The following is a 20,705-nucleotide window of genomic DNA, read 5'->3' as shown; positions in this document are numbered from 1 at the left end:
TGAACGAATCTCCTGACATTGTAATTTAAAGACAGTTCTGAACAAATCTCCTGACATTGCAATTTGAAGACAGTTCTGAACAAATCTCCTACCTTTGCAATTGAAGACGGTTCTGAACGAATCTCCTGACATTGCAATTTGAAGACAGTTCTGAACAAATCTCCTGACATTGCAATTATTAGACAGTTCTGAACAAATCTCCTACCTTTGCAATTGAAGACGGTTCTGAACGAATCTCCTGACATTGCAATTTAAAGACAGTTCTGAACAAATCTCCTGACATTGCAATTTGAAGACAGTTCTGAACAAATCTCCTGACATTGCAATTTGAAGACAGTTCTGAACAAATCTCCTGACATTGCAATTTGAAGACAGTTCTGAACAAATCTCCTGACATTGCAATTTGAAGACAGTTCTGAACAAATCTGGATGGTTCTGAACAAATCTCACGACATTTTGTTTGAAGACGGTAACCAACAATTGTTTGATCGAAATGAAATGTTTTTGAGATGTGGATAATCCTTTCGTCGTTTCGCTGAAATCCAAGTGGTATAAAATAGAAAACCTTAAAAATCTAATAATTCTGTCTTAATTTGCAAGAGAATCGGATTGTTATATACATAAACAATTAATACATTTAGACTCTATGGGAAACATGAAACATAAAATAGATGGACTGAAAATCATGTATAGAAAGTGCAAATAATTCGGATGGATTACAAAACAGATCAATAAAGTTTCAATAGAAAGAGAAACGGTAATGGTAACATAAAGAGATCTAACTTCAGGGATAAAGTTGGAAATACTTCATCGAGTAGAAATATGTCAACATCACACGTAAATATATTGAGTCTAGAATACGTGCATCTTCAACATATCAATCTAGGAGTGATTGCTTACTTGAAAATCAAGAGTCTTCCGATTTATAATCTTTGCATTGGTTCAAACTTTGCGACTCTCTATCATACATAATAAGTCAGGAATAATTATGACAGTTAAAAAAATCATCCGTTTGATGTGTTTAAGCATTTGTTAAACACTGTTAAAGGAATTTCTGTTTTTAATTTTTGTTGGAGTTTGGTATTTTTGTTGATTTACTATCTATTATTTATTTCTCAATTGACAAAATATGTAAGCAGTTAAAAGAAAATCCTAAAACTGTTTTGTTTTGTTTTGTTTCATAGTTTATTTTTCTAATGATAAAATACCATACTTTGGCGAGTGCTAACTGACGATACAAAACGGCGGCATTTATTACTATCCTTAACTTTCATTTTATCTTTTCCCCTGCATCTTCTTCTCAAATAATTTTAAAAAGTACAGTTATTATCCGTTACGTTTTGAAAGGACTGTATAACCTCTCTTAAGGTTTTGGTAAAACAATTATACATATAAGATATTTGTTGTACTATAAGAGGCTTTTATCAATATAATTCCCCGATTAATTGAAGACTGATACAAAAAAATGTGTAATTCCTTAAAAATGATGAAACCTTATCTAAAAAATATTGAATTCAATTGGTAATTTATATCATTTATTTAGTACGTCATCATCATATAACAGAAACGAACTAGGACTAGAAAAGAAATATTAACAATGTCAACTAAAGTAATGCTTGATTAATTGCTGTTTGCTGTTTGCTCAAAGTCTAGTGGCAATATTTCATGCATTGGATTTAAAGTCGCTATTCAGACTGGGCGTGGCTGCATATTCATACATCCCGCACAGACAAATAAACGCCGACTATAGCAGGGTTTTACTGCTGGAACCGAGGGGAAGACCAATGAATGGTCATGTTCCTATATCCAAGTTAACCCTGAGGTTTTTCGGAGACTTTGTATTCTTATATACTGTTTATCAAGTTATGACATCTACGTATATTTGAAATAGCAAAAACATATATTTTGCTATGTTATGTTACTTGTATATCATTGTTATCAAAATTAATCGGAACCTTTATAACTATTTATTATGCGTCTTTATATGTTTCTGTCAAAACTTAAATGACTTAAAACTAGTCTTCTTTCGTGTGCCTTTTCAGCCTGACAAAGTTAAATAAACATTACATCAGAAAAGCAAAATCTAATGAACTTAATGCTTTTAAAAAATATACATATTCAATAGCTTAGTTAATATTTAGTATCGCCATAACTTCCTGTTCCCTGGTTGAGTAATACAATCATTTGTCTAAATGATCCATGTCTATCTCCATTCCATTGATTCAGACCATTTAGGAAGTATAATCCATCTAAACGCTACGTCAATTCTGAAGGCTTTTGTGCCTTCGTGTCACAAACTAATTACACAGAATGGACTTTTAACATTCATGAATTGTTTTTACATCTAAGAAATGTTACTGATATAATTATATCACCTAATTGTTTCATTTGTATTCCATCTTTATGATTGACAGACAACAATCGCATGGTGCTAAGATTTATGAACATATGTACCAATAAAACGCAAAAAAAATGCTGTTCATGTTAAACAACGAGAAGGTACTTTTGAAACAACACAAAGTAAAAGATTGACTCCCCTCGTTGTTTCGTTGGTTTTAATATATACTATTGTATTTCTAAGAATTGGTCATCTTTATTGTAGTTTAAAGGGGATGTGAAAGCATTGTTTTTTTGCACAATTGTTTACACTTATCCTAATTGCGAACCTACTGCTCTATACCGTAACAGTTGCTTATATTTGAGAACAAACCTTTACAACTTTACGACAAGGGATGTGGTTGAAAATGTTCTTATTGTGGACGGTCAGTTATTAGTTCATCTATTTCAGCACTTGCAAGCAAAGGAAGTATATCTCTAAGATGATGCGACATTCCATACGTTTTTACTTAGCATTACCGTGATAGAGAAATGCTGCTTGACAAGGAAGCTGCTGAATAAAGGGTTCTCTTTTGTTAAGTTTGAAAAGGTGCATTTACCTAGTCTTAAGAAAGAGTAGCAATGTGTTTGCAGTAGTCTTTGATAATCTCTCTCATTGTTAAATGATTTACGGTATTCACTAAACTTAGTCCAAATGTCGTAATCCCAATCGGGAAAAGGACTAATAGCCCAGTGCAACAGGACAGGATTATTTGCTCGCCCGGAGCAACCAATCCAGTATCACTGGTGTATCAGTTTGTTTTGATACCTGTGTTGGTCAATCTTTGTGTTTCTGGTATATGCTTTTGTAGTCTTTCTGTCTTTCATTCCCCGACTGAAAGTTTTTGATAAATACCTAGGTATCTTCTTTTTTTCTACCGACTTATTTTCTATTATAGCCATTTTTAATATTTTTAAAAGAAGAAAGAACGAACCGACATATATTTCCGTTCAGTTTTTTACATAAATAAGGCCGTTAGTTTTCTCGTTTGAATTGTTTTACATTGTCTTATCGAGGCCTTTTATAGCTGACTATGCGGTATGGGCTTTGCTCATTGTTGAAGGCCGTACGGTGACCTATAGTTGTTAATGATGTTTGCGTCATTTTGGTCTTTTGTGGATAGTTGTCTCATTGGCAATCATACCACATCTTCTTTTTTTATATATATGCACGACCTGGAATATTTTTTACGATGAACTGAAAAGCTGTCTTCTCATACATGTAGCAATATAAAAACGGTCCTTTAAATCTCATGGAATTTTCATTGTTGTTTTTGGAGTGTTTTACACATTAAGAAAATAATGTTTGTAAGCGCAGTACTTGCTTTTTACAACGTGTTGACAAATCTTCGTAGCTGTTATTGTAAATTCTTTTAGACAATAAAACAATGGAAGTGTTATTAATGTTTCCAATTACTATGCTAACGTTATGGAAATATTAAAGCATTTACCCTGTGTCTGTTTGTTGTTATTACATTGTGTATTGTATCAATTTCTTCTCAATGGATTTTGATAGATCATAAAAATGAATAAAACATTCGTTATCTGGGAAACAATTTTTGGTGTTAATGTCTTTTCAATTAAAACATTAAATTGCACATGGAATTTAATTTATTTTATTTTTTTATTGTGAAACTATTGATCATTAGGTACTTTGGAACATACATACTTGTCCAAATGTGTTTTATCATAAAATGATCGCACTAATATTGAAAATATCGTTAAACAAGTATTTTTTCTCTCAATAATTTATCATAATCCAAATTTCTGTTTTGTCTCGCTTTTGGGACGTTCAATCAAATCGTCGTGAATACGTTTAAGGAACTGAAATTCGTTTTTATGTTTTTAATAGTTTATTGTAAGTAAGATTTTTTAACTTTTTGTTTTCAAATACAACCATCGTTCTGAAATTGCATTAAATAACTCAAAAATATTCACTTTCCTGTATGTAAAGCAAAACAGACGGTTTTGAACAATGCACTCTTTTGATTGTTTTCATTCAAACTATTTCTATTTGTGCTTTATCAAATCTGAACTGTTAATATTAAAGTTGCTCATGTTCATAATATGTCTATGATAATGGTTACTAGATGTAAGAATTCTATTCTATCGATTAAAAATTGAAATGTATAGAGGTAAACGTTGATATTCTATACATATATAGTAATGTAAAGCGTATAACCATCGGGAATTCATTAAGAATGTTGCTTGGTTCGTAATTCTCTAACCTAATATGCTTGTTTCGACTTTGTAATATAATTGTAGATTCCTTCTTCTGAGCATTTGGCCTTGTCAAAGGACATTTGCTCCAACAAGTTACTTCCTTGTAAATAATATTGCTTAACACAGATATTATGATTAAAAGCTTCACGGCAGATGCAAGTGTGTTATCCGTAGAGTATGGATAACCATGAATCAAATGTATCGGATACGGTCAAAGTTTTCATTTCACTGTTGTTTTTGTTGGGTGTTTTTATGCATGTTCTTCCTTGTTTATACACCTTATTTTTTGGTAGCGATCAGTTAATGCTGAGGTAAAGGTTAATAAAGAAGGCATCGATAAATGTTGTCCCTATGACACCCGTACAGTAATATTGTCCCTTTGACACCCGTACAGTAATCATAGCAAACAACGGATCCTTTTCTGTCGTATTTTATACGTGAGTTTTCTTTTTCTTTTTCTTTTTATTAAATTAATGTAACAATTGAATCGGTGGCATAACTTCGGATAAAGCACATCTGTTTCAAGTCCGATTTAAGCAAACTAGTATTGTTTACTTACCAATGAAATCTGTCCTTACAAATCACAAACGATTATTACGGACTAGGTTCTTGTGTGTTACAGGAAAGGCGGTTACCAACGTTCCCCCATTAACAGACCAGGTTGCAAAATGACAGCTATGGTTTGTATTACAACAGTCCGAACAATCCTTTTTCAATAAAAAAAAAAATGTGTATACAATGGCTTTGTAATTCCTAACAAACCTTTTTTTCTATAAAAAGCTGCGTTCACAATAGCTTTGTAATGAGTTATTTAAGCGTAAGTTAAACGAATCAAGCTTTGGCAAGTTAAATTGAAAACCTTTTAATATTCCATGGTTTTTAAATTCTTTACTTCAATCCTATCTAGTCGAATTTCCGCTATTTATTTTTTCATTTTACTTTAAAATCTGGAATTCGGTACAAAACAAAAGATATTGTCAAATACATTTTAATCAAGTTGTTAGAATGCAATGAATTTAAAGCAGCTTACTGCTCAATGTATGTGGTAAAAGACTGGCTATCACAATTCATTTTAAACTGAAACTGATGACAAATTGGACACTCTTTAGAGTATATCTAAAACCAGTAGCACCGTTATCAGTCAAAGTAATTGAATAAACATAAAAAGTCAGCTATATCGATGGTTAGTAAAATACGCTATAAAGAACATAATTAAGCTTAGATAACATTTATGAATTTATAGTTTTTCTGTATTATGGAAGCTGTATTTGCGAATTACGATTATAGATTTTTTAGATGAAGTTTAAGTCATACAGGTACATTTTGACAGTGGCTAACCCGAAAAACTCCGCCGTTATAGTAAGCTGCTTTACATCTGCTGTGTTAACCTCGCCTGTGAGAGAATTGGACAGATGGGTTGATGTTGAAGTAGATAGTCTTAATCAAAAAGAGTGTTTAGTCCGAGGAAGCTTGTATCCGAAAAGTCTTTTAATGTCAAAAGTACAAACATTCCTGTTTGACTAAGGTTAGATTGTACAACAGTTCAGTCAGTGATTTAATTGAAATTCTTACAGTAGCATTTACTGAGACAAGATACAAATCCATGCTTATGGAATTTCGTGTGACATTATGTTTGCCTATTTCGGCGAATTCGATACCTTTCTGTTTGTTGCTTGTTACTGTTCATTGATAATTACAGGTAAACGGAGTACTTGACTTCCTGTAATCGTATATTTTGGTAGAAACTTTATCATTTCTCAGCTAGAAGAAAATCAAATGAACTTGTTCTATTATGACTAAGAAACATGTTAACTTTTTTTTAAATTTCTTTTTTTAAATGAAGTTTCCTCATTTTGTGTCGACAGGATATGAAAATAATCATTTACTAATTCCTATATCGATAAATAACGTTTAGACTTTTACATTACATCAGTTGGTTGTTAAATTGTTACATAATGTCATTTTTAATAATGTTTCATTTCTCTCGTGTTACTCTGAAGCATTTTTACACATTTTGTACAAACAAAATTTTCGAATACATCTACAGGGACATTAAGAATATTGACAAAGATCCTTATTACTTGTCATGTTTACATTTCGTCCCCAATCTTAAGATTAATCTACGCTAGTTAATGAGAGAAAACATGCATGTCTCTAAAGAAGGTGTAGATGAAAATGTTCTGTAGAGTATCTTGCTGTTGTTCCCTGTATTTGCAAGTCTAAACATTCGATGTAGGTCACTTTTATATATAAGTAGGATTGTCTTGGAAATTTTGGGTATGTTTTAACTTGGATTTCGAATATGGTTAGCCATATGTAATGTCAAGGAGTTGTATATATAATTTCTTGGTTATATCTATAGTTTTGCCTCTCATTGCATATTTTCAGTGTTCTTCCAAACTTTTAGTAATCTTTTGACTGCGCACTTTTAATCATATTATATAATTCAAATTTCACATCAAGATTACTTTTAAATTAGTTTAAATATTTATAACATAAGTCAAAAGAAACTGGCAGACTCTCTTATTCGTTCTGTATACTATAGCAGTAGACTTCCTTTTAGCAAACATTTTTATCTATGTGCATTGCGGTGTCATGTTTATTCTAAATCAGTTTTACGTAACAATGATTAAAGACTAGTGCATGTTTAATCCTTAATGGTTTTAAAACTTTTGTGTTGTATGCATTAAGTGATAGATTCATTCTGCTTCCTACAGGTTTACATATTTAATATAAACAAAGTGTAAATTCTTGTGATGTTTAGATGTATAGGTTTTAATGCACACTAGATATGCATTTCTGATTAGATAGTTAAGATCAATTTGACGTTTTGTTTGTATTTCATATCAATTAAATGTATTGGTTGTTTCTACATGTTTCAATTATTGACAGAACACCTGGCTTTCCTTTTGTGTCTGACCATGGTATAGATCAAATCATATAACATGCTGTTTTACCACATTCACCAAAGTTAGAATAATCGATGACATTTGAAATGATGATTTCCAATTCCTCGTGTAGAGCAATAATTGATATTTTAGCTGCTGCACTACGCCTTTGAAACAAAATTTAAGCAGAACTGGGGAGAGAAAATATGTCATATATATTAGAGGTGATAAAAAAAACATGGGAAAATGTTTTCACCTAAAAATGTCATGGTGTTATTTAAATTCCTTCTCTAAAAGGGAGATGATTGTTTAATTTGAATGATTAACTGTTGATAAGTGATAATAATCGTTACGGTACCATCACTTAAATGAAGAACATGATATGTTTGACCTAAGCAACAAAATTGTTTGGGAAATGTTATTATAAAATAGAGAATGTACACGATAATTGTTTTAAAGAAACAACTACCCGACCAAAAGCAGAACACGACCAAAGGCAACAAATGATTTAAAGCAGCGAAAAAATCCCGCTCTCAGGGGCGAGATTTTTTAATTATATGGTCCGAAACAATAATGTGTACAATTTGGAAATTAGTATGGCATTCATTATCACTGAACTAGTATATATTTGTTTAGGTGCCAACTGAAGGACGACTCCGGGTGCGGGAATTTCTCGCTACATTGAAGACCTGTTGGTGACCTTCTGCTGTTGTTTTTTTGACACATTTCCCATTTCCATTCTCAATTTTATAGTTCAGCGGTATGGACACCCAACTAAATAACTCCAAAACAAAATTCACTCTGGGAACAGTACATCTAACAACATATATGTTTCTGATTACCTTAAGGTGGTATGGGAGTCTAAAATAAAAATGATAGAATTTGTTCATACTTTGTCAAAATGTAGTATCAATTGATACATGTTCAAAAATATTATAAAAATGACAGGTCACCGCGCATTTTCTCAAGCTACAGGTTGTGACAAAATGACAAATTGTGTATGGATTGTACAGGAAAAAACAACATTTTGTGAATAGAAACTAAACAAAATGATAGAATTGTAAAATAAACTAGGAAAAGATTGCTTTCAGACATTGCTTTGAGAATATCAAAAGAAAAGATAGGATCACCGTACGTTTTTTCCAGCTAAAAGACAAAATAGGAAAGTTTCATGTAGAGTCCTTCAGAAAATGCACTGTTTTAGAGTTACCTCCCCTTAAATTGCCAATATGAAAATATTCAATAACAACCAAAAATATTCTACACTTGTACAAATATCAATATTTCTAAGTTATATTCTTAAAAATTGGTTCTTTTAAATGAAAATTCACAGTAATATCTGCATTCCTGCATCTAATTTTGCTAACTTGATAAAAAATATGGACTTTAGATTCTCTGTTTTTTACAATCCAAGATGGCGAAAGACACCCATACCACCTTAAATGAAAAAAAACACAAGTCAAACAATGACTGGAATTTCCTGTCTTTGGATAGGAGTAAAAATCATATAAATATATAAATATAACTGAATAAAGGTTGCGTTTTTTTAAATTTAAAGTATCAGTAAATAAATTTTCAGTGTATTCAATTTTATTATTCCGATTTACTTAATAGATATATATTTTAACATGTAAGGTTCTGTTCTATTGGTGACCCTCACAGTACTGCTCAACATATACAAAAATCGGTAATATGTCGAAGGTAGCGGCGTGGTAAGAAATATATATTACAAAATTAAACCAAGGAAGAATAATTTTTGAAAGCCTTATATATATGACGGACACTATTGCTATCAAAAAAGCAAAAAAGTTGTTAATTACAACATTTCAGAGAAAAGTAAAGCTACGTGTATAGCATCACACAAATAAGGACCAACTGGTAGTTTATACCTTTTATTAGCTTACCTCCTATAAATTTGTAGGAATATGATAGGTTAAAAGCAACCACGTGAAAACCATCGCGGGGTCGTTGCCAATGCTGGTGGAGTTTTGTTCCCCGAGAGTATCACCAGCCCAGTAGTCAGCACTCCTGTGTTGACTTGAACTATCATTGATAATAATGTTTAAATGTTTACAAACTTTATTTTTTTTAAACTAAGGCTTTTCTAACACAGGAATAGATTACCTTAGTTGTATTTGGCAAAACTTTAAAGAATATTTGGTTCTATACTCTTCAATTTCGTACTTTATTTGGCCTTTTTAACTTTTTTTTATTTGAGCGTCACCGAAGAGTCTTTTGTAGACGAACGCGCGACGTACGCAAATACAAAGATGTTAATCCTGGTATCTATGATGAGTTTATTTATCTACATATGGGGTTTGTTTGTGTGGTTTATTCCAATACACCGTCTGTAGTGTTGTAACACCCCTTTGTAAAACACAGTGTTTAGGAAAATTCTAAAAGGTTTCGACAAACGAAAAAATTGTAAATGAACATTTGACATTCATTCATAAAACAAATTTAAAGCTAACAAGATGTTACTGTTGGCTTTTGTTTTTGTACGTGCTTTATACTAAATATTGAAGACTTGATCATTTTGATAGGTCAATATTCTAAATACCACATGTTCAGATAGTCGGTATGAAAATTCGTTTCACAGTGTGATAGTGACTTAATACGATATATATGGGGTCAATAAATCCAACACAGGGATTCGAGTTTCGTTCTTACCCCCTTTGAACTTACTGACCCCACATATTACGTGTTAGATTACTAACACACTATGTAACTAATGTTTCCTTTCTCTTCATCTGGCAAATGTATATATATAAATCTGAAGATTTGGTGTCACGATATCACAGTAGCATGGGTTCGAATCCCGGCGAGGGAAGAACCAAAAATTTGTGAAAGCAAATTTACAGATCTAACATTGTTGGGTTGATGTTTAGACGAGTTGTATATAAATCTGAAGATATACACGAACGATAAAAGGTGATGATAGTATGGCTACAGCCAATGGAACATTTTCGTAGTCCTTAGTCAAAATGGCGACAGAAAAACTGTAAGATGTACCTTATAATTCAGATTTCTGGAACGCTTAGATTAGTAATTTTTTATGATTTTTGCGACTTCTACTAGAAGAAAGTATTCATGGTCCTATGTATCCAATCAATGACAACCAGAATAGTGATGGTGTCCGTAAAACTTTCGAATAAATGGCTCCAAATGTATCATTAGAAACCCTTGTTATTGTTGCATCCTTGTTGACATCAATCCTCTATTAAGAAAATCTAATTAGAAAATGCAAACCTTGAAATACCGTTTTATTAAAGTGCTTTTGTAATTTACTGTAAAAAGATTCTAATGACATTGTCTACATTATTCGTTATCTCGTAGAAATCGTTCTTTTCTTACCTAAATGAAGAAAGATGAATTTTACATCTTTAATCAAATACAAAAGCGTTTCCTGATTTTACGAATCAAAAACGACATTTTTTTTATTAAAGCGAGACAACGAAAACTAGGCAATCAGCTTACAGTAGACTGGACTTTTGCTACCTTCCGACATGAACTTAAAATCTTACTTTTTCATCTTACTTGCCCGGCGACACCGCCTAGCATTTATCATTTGTATCTACTAACTCAATCATTTAACTTCAGATGATGAAAATCAAGAACTGCAACGTTCTCGTAGGTATTGAACTATAAAAAAAATACATTTTATGACACATAGCAGCATGATTTCCTTGATAGATGGTTAATATGCTAAAAGCACGAGTTCCAAGGAATAAAGTTGAAATGCTTCAAACGTTGTAGTCACAATCCCGGCATCCTTTTCGGAAGTGTGACCTACTGAATAAGGTATTGTAATTACATGAGCAACACGACGGGTTTCATATTCGTAACAGGATCTGCCATATGCCAATGCATATGTTGCGTTTGATCTTACATTGTGTATATAATTATGTATAAAAGTTTGGAATTTCAAAATAAACCCTAGCTTCTATTGTCCATTAATAGATAATGAAATCAAAATACTGGTGTTCTTGGGTATCCAGAATCCAATCATGTAATTAGATTTCTGATATTAGTCCATATTATGTCAACGTCCAACTACAAACTTAAGTTCTTTGTAATGTCAAAATTTAAATCAAAATCCAGATTTATAGCTGTAAAGATTGACCTTTGTGACCATGCTTACCCAAAAAGATTCAAAGTTCGACAGCTGCGGTCGTATCAAGCTGCGCTCTGTTGAGCATTTTACTACCCGTGTGATATCATACAAAACTTTCTCAATATATCTATGCAGTTATGTGAGATGATATATAAATCTACTTTTTTGTAGACACAACGTTCTAGTGGCAATAAAGGTTATATTTTTAGAATCTTTGTTGGTTTTCTGAGGAGGCATTATTTTCAGCTATGTAATTAAGTTACAAATATGAACGGTATTTAAGTTAAATGGACTTAACATGCTATATAATCTAAACAATGAGTAAAGAAAAAGCTTACTGAAAAACGACTGATCAGGGTTTTTTGTAATAAAATTGTCATAAACCTATTGCAAATAATTAAAATCATCAATAGGTTTCTGTTCCTCTATTTTTATAGCTAATAAAACACAAAGGATGATTTAAAATGTGCAGGTATTGAAGTTGAACGAAAGTAAAGAAATTTATAAGTCAAGGTGATTACGGGTCGAGTGTTTAAATTTACGAAACATCTTTTCAAGTGTAGAAGGTTTTGATCTGAATCAAATTCCACTATGTTCAAAGAAGATGTTTAAAGGAAATCCTTAAATCATGTTACTATGTTTGAATTAAATCATAATAAAAGTCTAACATATTTATACGATATGTAAAGTATAAAGTACTGTCTAGAAGCATGCAAGTTAATTGTAATTTACAACAGACCAGGAAGATATATTTGACATCCAAAGTAATAATTGTCATCTATAGTAAAGTTACTTTCCTCTCGTTGTCGTCAACATCTCTTTCGCAAATAATTGAATGGCATGTTTTGTATCTACTCCATTCAAATTTGATATCTGAGAATATGTCTTACATCAAAAAGTTATGCAGGAGTATGTCAATGCGTACATTAGCGAAGGTTTCCTGTTTATTTGAATACGTTGTTTATTTAAAAAAGCGGAAACTATTTGAACTTTGTTCGCAATGAATATTTCATGTGAAATATGTATTTTTTTAATTTACACGTCTCATTTTGAACTGTATTCCTGTCACGAAATTTTGTCATTTCAGTGGCGTTTTTAAGTGCCATATAAACGGGAGGTTTAATTAACCAATCATGTTTCTTTAAATGATCTGTTCCAAGTCCGGCAAAGTCCGGTTATAATCAAATAGTACGTTTCTTTGTATATTGTCGTTTGTTTTTGTTGCCGTTCAGTGTTTCTGTTGTTCCGTTGTTTTATTCATATAGTTGATGTGCTTCCCTTGATTTTAGTTGTAACCCAGATTTGTTTTCTCTTACTCGATAAATGATTTTTGAACAGCGGTATACAACTGCTACCTTTATTTATATGTCGTACTCTTAAGAACTGTTGTCTGTCCGGTGGTTGTATCTATGCTAATTTCCGATAAAATTAATGCCTGAGTATATCTAATTTAAAAGAATTCGGTTACCTTCATTGGAATATTCGGTAACTTTAGGAAACTTAGCAAAATTGGAATACAAAAGAATATAGAAAAATTGGAATACAAAAGAATATAGAAAAATATAAGATTCTCCATCGTCTCAACAGTTTTAGAATATGCACGAAGTCAAAGGGAGCATACTTGTTGAATACAGTTTATAAGTTAAAGATATTGCAGACTGCGTGAAGTTTTTGCGTTTTTTTTTTATCTGGGGGGAGGGGATCACATAGGAGTTTCAAATTGAAATTTATCCACAGCCAGTTTTTATTGATTTGCAAACATGAAAATTGTATTGCCGTAAATTGTGACATCACGGAATGCCCCTTAGATAATATCTGTAAATCTATAACACGACGAATACCATTATTTGAACCAGCTCTGCTTCTTCTTTCGGATCATCTGAAATCACCCTGATCCATGGTTGCGTTAGAGGTGCTCGAATATTTTTTTCCAATCCAGTGTTTTGAAGACTATTTTTGTCGTTTTCTTTTCACTATTTTCGAAGCATTTTGATTTTTTATCGTCCCTTTGATATCCTCAGAATATAGTTGTATGTGTCCAAGTTGATATACTGTCACAATAGTATTGATGTTTTTTACCTAGACGATGTGGATAGTTGGAAGAAACTTATAGTCAAAACCTTATCCAAATAACCTTTAATCAAATATGTAATATCAAATAACAAGATTTCAAAAATGTAAAGAATGAAGTTTTATTCGGCTTCAGGTTGGTCGATGTATTTCTGTTTTTGTCTTTACAAGTTAATTGTGTTTTTGGGAAACAATAATTGTGTATGTATTGTTTCACATAGTAGTTTGTCAATATTGAAAAATATTTGTATTAGGTTTGAACAACTTTCGATTTTTTTCAGAAAACTTCTTTAATTAAAAGTAGTATAGCAGCTGTACAAACGATCGTACAATAAATATTTATCTTTGTTTACGGCTGTTGCACCCATTTAAAAGTTACAGACGTTATAACTTCTATTAAATCACTTTTATGTTTTACTTTAACTTTATTTGATTTATGCTTGGTAAGGGGCATGGATATAATTTAATTGATATATAACTATACTTTGTATATATCAAATGCATCAAATATAAGGAATTTCACTGAGAAAGAAATATGGGTCATCAGGTACATATTGTATCTGCTTTCAATGTATGCATTTCCCCTGTTTCTACTTTTTACCTGCCTAATGCTGGATACAATAAAAAAAAAAAAAAAAAAAAAAAATACTGAAGTCCGAGGAAAATTCAAAAAGGAAAGAACCTAATTAAATGGCAAAATCAAAAGCTCAAATACCAAAGGAAATTATAACAACGGTAATATTCTAAATACCGCAAAATGTCAATATGCGAAATCAAACCATTCTTTGGCCGTACTTGTGTTCAGTTTCGATATTTTGCGTGATATGTTAGTATTGCCATCGTAAATGTCCGAATTTTTTAAACCAAGCCGGTAAAATTGCAGATATAAATATTTAGATAAAATTCATTAGTAATGATGAACACAAAAATATCAAATTCAAGTGTTAAAATTACATTTATCATTAACCGTAGTATCTTGCAGAACGCGGTTGCAACATGTACATTTCATGTTTTGTACAGTGTATATTATGTGCGGTACAAACATGGTACTATAAATAATATGTAAATCAGTTTACATTTTCATTACGTGGTATTTCAATCTACATTGTATTTCACTTTTATTTTAACTTTGGTTGAATAAGGAAAACCGTTCCCAGAACAGATATTGTGTTTAATAATTGAGTTTTATTTTCATTTTTATGGTTTCAGTTTGTATTTATTCTGTTAAATGAAATAAACTTGTTAAATAGTTGTTAAATAAGTTACCACCAGATTAATACTTGGACTTATAGAGAAGATAAATTGATTGCATTGAAATTTAATTGACACTTGAATCAAAGTTATGTAATTTTTCGGAAATTCAATGCATAATGACTTCATCAAATACCATTCATGTTAGACAGATAAAACTAATTTAAGACATGTATAACTTATGAAATCTCAAGAGACATGTTGTATCATAAATCTTCTAATGACAAACTTCTTCTTTGTCCTGAGGAGCATTCTTCAAGTACATGAAACATCCTGTACTGATTCAGCAATAAACTGTTGTGGAGATATCAACAACGACCATTGAAAGTAAAAAAGTACAACATGAGAGAATGAAAGTTATGAGAAAGGCAACACTATCCCCAAACGACACACACACACACAAAATATCGTTTTCCTTTTTTCAGAAGTGAGTAAAATATTGAACAAATTGAAAGTGTATATTGGTTGCGCAGACCTTATGTTGTAGTAATACAAGCCTACATAATCAAGTTACAGTAGATACTCATAAGATGTGTTGCAGTGCCCATTTTATGCGTTCTTCATTCTGCATGCTTCTGTCAGCAAATAGTAATCAATGGTACCAGGATTAGAATTTGATACGCCAGTCGCGCAATTCGTCTACACAAGACTCATCAATAACGCTTCGATCTAAATAGTTATAAAGCCAAACAAGTAAAAAGTTGAAGAGCATTGAGGACCCCAAAAAGTTGTGCCAATTAGGGCTAAGGAAATCTTTTCCTTGGATAAGAACATCCTTAGTAATTGAAAAATTCAAAGTTTTGTAACAGGAAATTTTTCAAAACTATAATATAGTTCATATTCATGTCAACACTGAAATGCTGACTAATGGGCTGGTGATACCCTCGGGGACGAAACGTCCACCAGTAGTGTCATAGACCAAGTGGTGTAAATATGTATCAAAGGTACTAGGATTACAAATGTGATACGCCAGACGAGCATTCCGTCTACATAAGACTCATCAGTGACGCTCATATCAAAATAGTTATAAAGCCAAACACGTAAAAAGTTGAAGAGCACTGAGGACCCATAATTTCAAAAAGTTGTGCCAATTACGGCTAATGTAATCTATTCCTGGGATAAGAAAATCCTTAGCATTTAAAAAATACAAAGTTTTGTAAACAGAAAATTTATAAAAATGACAATATGATTGATATTCATGTCAACAACGAAGTGCTGACTACTGGGCTGGTGATACCCTCGGAGACAAAACGTCCACCACTGCCAGCAGTGGCATCGACCCAGTGGTGTAAATAGTTATCTAAGGTACCAGGATTATAATTTAATACGCCAGTCGTTTTGTGTGGAAGAATATCATACATGGCTTATTAAAACGTCACTATAGAATATAACATCGTAGTGCTTGTAATTATGGGAAATGCATGTTTGAATGGTGCATTTATTCATGTGAAATTACAAACAATTTTTCATCAAATCTCAGGTCATTAAAAGAAAAACGTTTTATGGGGAAATAATTACTTGCACTTGTTAATATGAAAGATTACTCCAGTTGTATAATATTTTTATTATACTAATATTGGTGATTATGTAATTGCACTAGATTAATGCTTGTTTTCATTGATATTCCTGTAATGATGTTTTAAGTTCATCTGGCTATTGTAACACAGTCAGCCCATGAAGACTTTGATGAACTTCCATTTCAATTGTACCATCATTTTATTCTGAACTAGACGAATAATTTTACAAAACATCATTAAAAATCTTTATTTCATATTAAAGTAATGGAGAACATAGCACGAAATGTTTAAAAAATAGCAATAAAATTTGTCGATAAAAAATTGTAAAAATCTACAAATGGAGTTGTTTCTGTAATGCGCATGATCATCTACAGAACTTGAACATACGCTGTATGTTTCTTGTATGTTAATTTTAATGACAAATGACATGCTTAGAAACAATTGTTATGTCATCTAATTTTCCAAAGTAATAAAATGTTTTGGCGGTAAAATGCGTAAAATAAATTGTCTTTGGTTCTCTTGTGTTTTTCTGTAATGTAAAACAAAAAATAATATATAATTGTTCACGTTGCACTGATCTGAATTTAATCCTTCGGAATGAATCGTGCAGACCTGCATTAGACCATTCCCAATTGGTGTATGTGCTTGGAATGTATGATTCCACACACACTTCTGGCCTACTGTTACTGTGGTGTAATGAGTGCAATTTTCATTTGACATGACATTTTTCAGAGAATTGCAAATATTAATGCATTGCGTCTCACTTTTTTCTGGATATACCTTAATGAGAAACCTTTCGAACCCAGACATTTGAAAGTTGACGATGTATACGACCTAACCACGCAAAACTATATATAACCGAAGGGGACCTAAAGATAGACAACTATCTATTAGAGAACACACCAATAGAAGTTAGCGACAATCTAGAGTGCGGAAGCATTTTCTATGACAGCAAGCAATAAGTTCTGTATGCTATATACGAAAATTATAACTTCTATCCCCTCCCAAAACAGCTCAGGTTTATATCTTGCTTTTAGATTTGATATATATTTCTGTAAACCCCGTATTTAGACATATTCTTTCGACACTGGTAACGTTTAACAATTTCTGTTATTGACTTTGATATAATATGATTTTTAAACAGTTTACTTCAGGGAAGACACAACTATTCTAGAGCTTAGAAAACTGTGTCAAATTTATATATTGCAACTCAAATAGAAATAAACTTTAGTAATAGAGATGTTACTATTGACGAATGCTCATAAACGATTTATGTGGGATACTCAAAAAGCTTTAAAAACTTTACCAAACAATTTTTAATTATATTTTTATATTTCTACTTAAGTTGTTTAAACGAAAGTTATAAGTTTGAGGAGTACGTAATAAATTTTATTTTAGTTTTATTGACCACTTTTGTCTAATACGTGTTTAAAGTTAGACTAACAAGTACGTGTGTTCAGTTCAATTATGGAATCGTGTTTACATGAATTAAAGAAGGAGATTTTAAGAACATACAAGTGCAGTTGTTCTTCATAGTCGATTGACTTTGTTCTGAGACGCAACAGAGGAATATTTTATGATTATTAACAATGTGGTATTATTATTTGAAAGGAAGAAAAATTATACTAACATTTTGCTAAACAAGATTAGAACTTTTTATCAGCAAGGTTAACATAAATAAAGTGCAAGTTTTTATATTTAAAACAAACGGCACCGAAATGAAAAATTCAGTTTATAAAAATGGCAGTTCAGTTGCAAAATGCATTTCATAATTTAATTTTAAAACAAATTTTGACACATAAATCATTGTTAATTGATATTATTGAGATAACATATATTTTGAAAGAGAAATACATTAAGGTTTTGGCAAAATTTCATTAAATTAATACTACTTTCAAATTAGGATTACATTAAATCCCCTCAACATTTTTGAAGAAGAATCATCTGTTATTTACAACATAAAAACATAATTTTACTGACATAATGATGTTATTTGATCAGATGATAATCAGGGACACGTGTTTAAAACTGCATTTAAGACCAACTTAAAATTCCATCAAAAAACTTCCCTTTCAATTTTAAGAGTGATGTGTGTGCATATCTAACTAATGTTAATTGTTGTTAATTGGCAACAATTAAACACTTATGTTGTTGCATATCATTCACATCTGGCCACGACTCTCAAAACCAATTAAGATCTCTTTACGTTGGAATCTGTATGCACATTCAAATTTCATTTCAAGCCAGAATCTTACTAATATGAATGAAAAGAGATTTCAAAATACATGCCCATCCCATCGGATTAAATTATTTCATTTAAATCAAAACAGATTGATGAATGCAACATTGCAAGGAATGTGTAAATATTTGAATTACTATGTCACTCAATTTTGAACTGAATAATTTTTATCACTTTTTCCAACATTGAATTTCTGGTGGAATTCTTACATAGATAAATGAACTATTTGACCTGTGAGAGCACTCGTGATTTTTTTAGCTCGAAATCCTATTTATAACTTATCCAGCATTTTGTTTTAAACGATTATATGTCTTTTTTGTATATTTCATCCGCAGATTTAAACAGACATTTTTTTTGACGTAAAACGGTTTATCTTAATACTTAGGCATGTTAGGGGTCATACAGGTTTTTAAAATTATAATTCAATCATGAATGTATTTAATAAATTAGTGTTTATTATTTCCAACAACAGCCAGTGCTAGATACACATTTTTTTATTTCAAAATCACAAATTGTTGTTCTCGCATCATTTTAACATTATTTGTGTTGCAATGTTTTCTATAGACTCCATACATCCTATGAACAGGATCTAAAAAACACAATAACAAATTCAATAATTTGTAGTTCTTAAAATATCCAAAGTATTATCTGTTAGTAGGCTTTCAATAATATGGCAACTGTTGCCAGACTAGTAGATTGAACAAAAAAAAAGTAACAAGATTTACATTAAATTAAATTATTTAATTATATCGTCCGAAATGACCAAAAAAATATTATCTTTGATTTCAGCAAATGCATTTAAGGATTGCACAGAAAATGGATCATGGTATGTTGACCCAGTATCAAACAAGACATGGACTGACTACACATCATGTGTCCCAATTGAGGTAAGTCTCCTGTGGTATAGAAAACGACATACATTGTAGTCATATAATACACTTTAGAAACGTTGAGAGATATAACAAACAGGGTGGTGACTTTAAAAGACAACTATTTACATATTATGTGCCTATAAAACTGGATGGCTGTTGGTTATTTATAAACAGCAAGAAAGCAATGTACATATTACAGATACCTGACGGTTAGTAAAAGAGGGCGAGCATTTCTTGGCGGTCAAGGCGAAATACTAATACACACATACTACTCAAAATTTGTGCATATATAATAGCCATAATATAACTAAAATCAATGACGAACAAACTATTTATTTAGGGATATATAAATATAGATAGCTACAATATAATTACAGTTCCGAACAAAATATTAAAAGCTTGGCAGTTGACAGAATGTAATTGTCACTATTTGATCAACGTGATTTGAACAAAACACCCATTGTGTGACACAGCAATTAGCACATTAAACTTCGAACGTAATTATTAAAAACTAGATATGGCATGACTGCCAATGAGACAATTCTCTAGTAGAAAATAAATTGCACTGAAGGCTAAGAACTACGGGTCACCGTGCGGTCACCCTTTTATTATATGTAATACAATTGAAAGGTTCTGATTAGTTGTGTATTTGCGTGCGTGTATGTCGTAAGTGTCAATGTGTTTCACAGGTTTGATGTTACTTTATTAAGATGTACATATTTTGTCTTGTACATATATATGTCGAATACATGTTGTACTGTTGTTCTAATATATAGTTGAATGTTTGAATAAACGGTGATGCAACGTTCAAAAGAAGTTATCAAACTCACTGTCGAAAACAAACTGACAACGTCATAGAAAACAAAAATGACAAAAAGACAAACAACAGTTCACAGATTACAACATATAAAACATGTGAAAGTATTCAAAAACTTTTATTGCACTTTATTTAAGGAATGACTGTAATATTTTGTCTGTCTATTCGAAATAACATTAAAATTTGGTGCACACTGTTAAATAATCCGCGTAGTCATTTCTTATAATTTAATTTTAAATTATATTTTAAACCGTAGAAAACTATGAAAAAAAATTGATGACGTCACGGTCGCATGACTAAATTATGTCTTTGGGCTGATAGCAAAATAAAGTCAACCA

General features: G+C 31.4%; 1 protein-coding gene across 5 annotated transcripts in view; it reads left to right on the top strand.

The window, feature by feature from the left end:
- Positions 1 to 20,705, top strand: part of LOC134706667 (calcitonin gene-related peptide type 1 receptor-like) — a 73,572-nt gene that overhangs the window by 37,267 nt on the left and 15,600 nt on the right. For all 5 annotated transcript variants that reach the window (XM_063565802.1, XM_063565803.1, XM_063565798.1 and 2 more), the window contains one exon: positions 19,468 to 19,565. In XM_063565802.1, coding sequence (XP_063421872.1) covers positions 19,468 to 19,565 — 98 coding nt within the window. The remainder of the gene's footprint in view (positions 1 to 19,467; positions 19,566 to 20,705) is intronic.

This window comes from Mytilus trossulus, chromosome 2 (assembly GCF_036588685.1).
Source record: "Mytilus trossulus isolate FHL-02 chromosome 2, PNRI_Mtr1.1.1.hap1, whole genome shotgun sequence".
NCBI lineage: Eukaryota > Metazoa > Mollusca > Bivalvia > Mytilida > Mytilidae > Mytilus > Mytilus trossulus.
The sequence above is the reverse complement of the archived record's forward strand: the minus strand, read 5'-3'. Positions and strand labels throughout refer to the sequence as shown.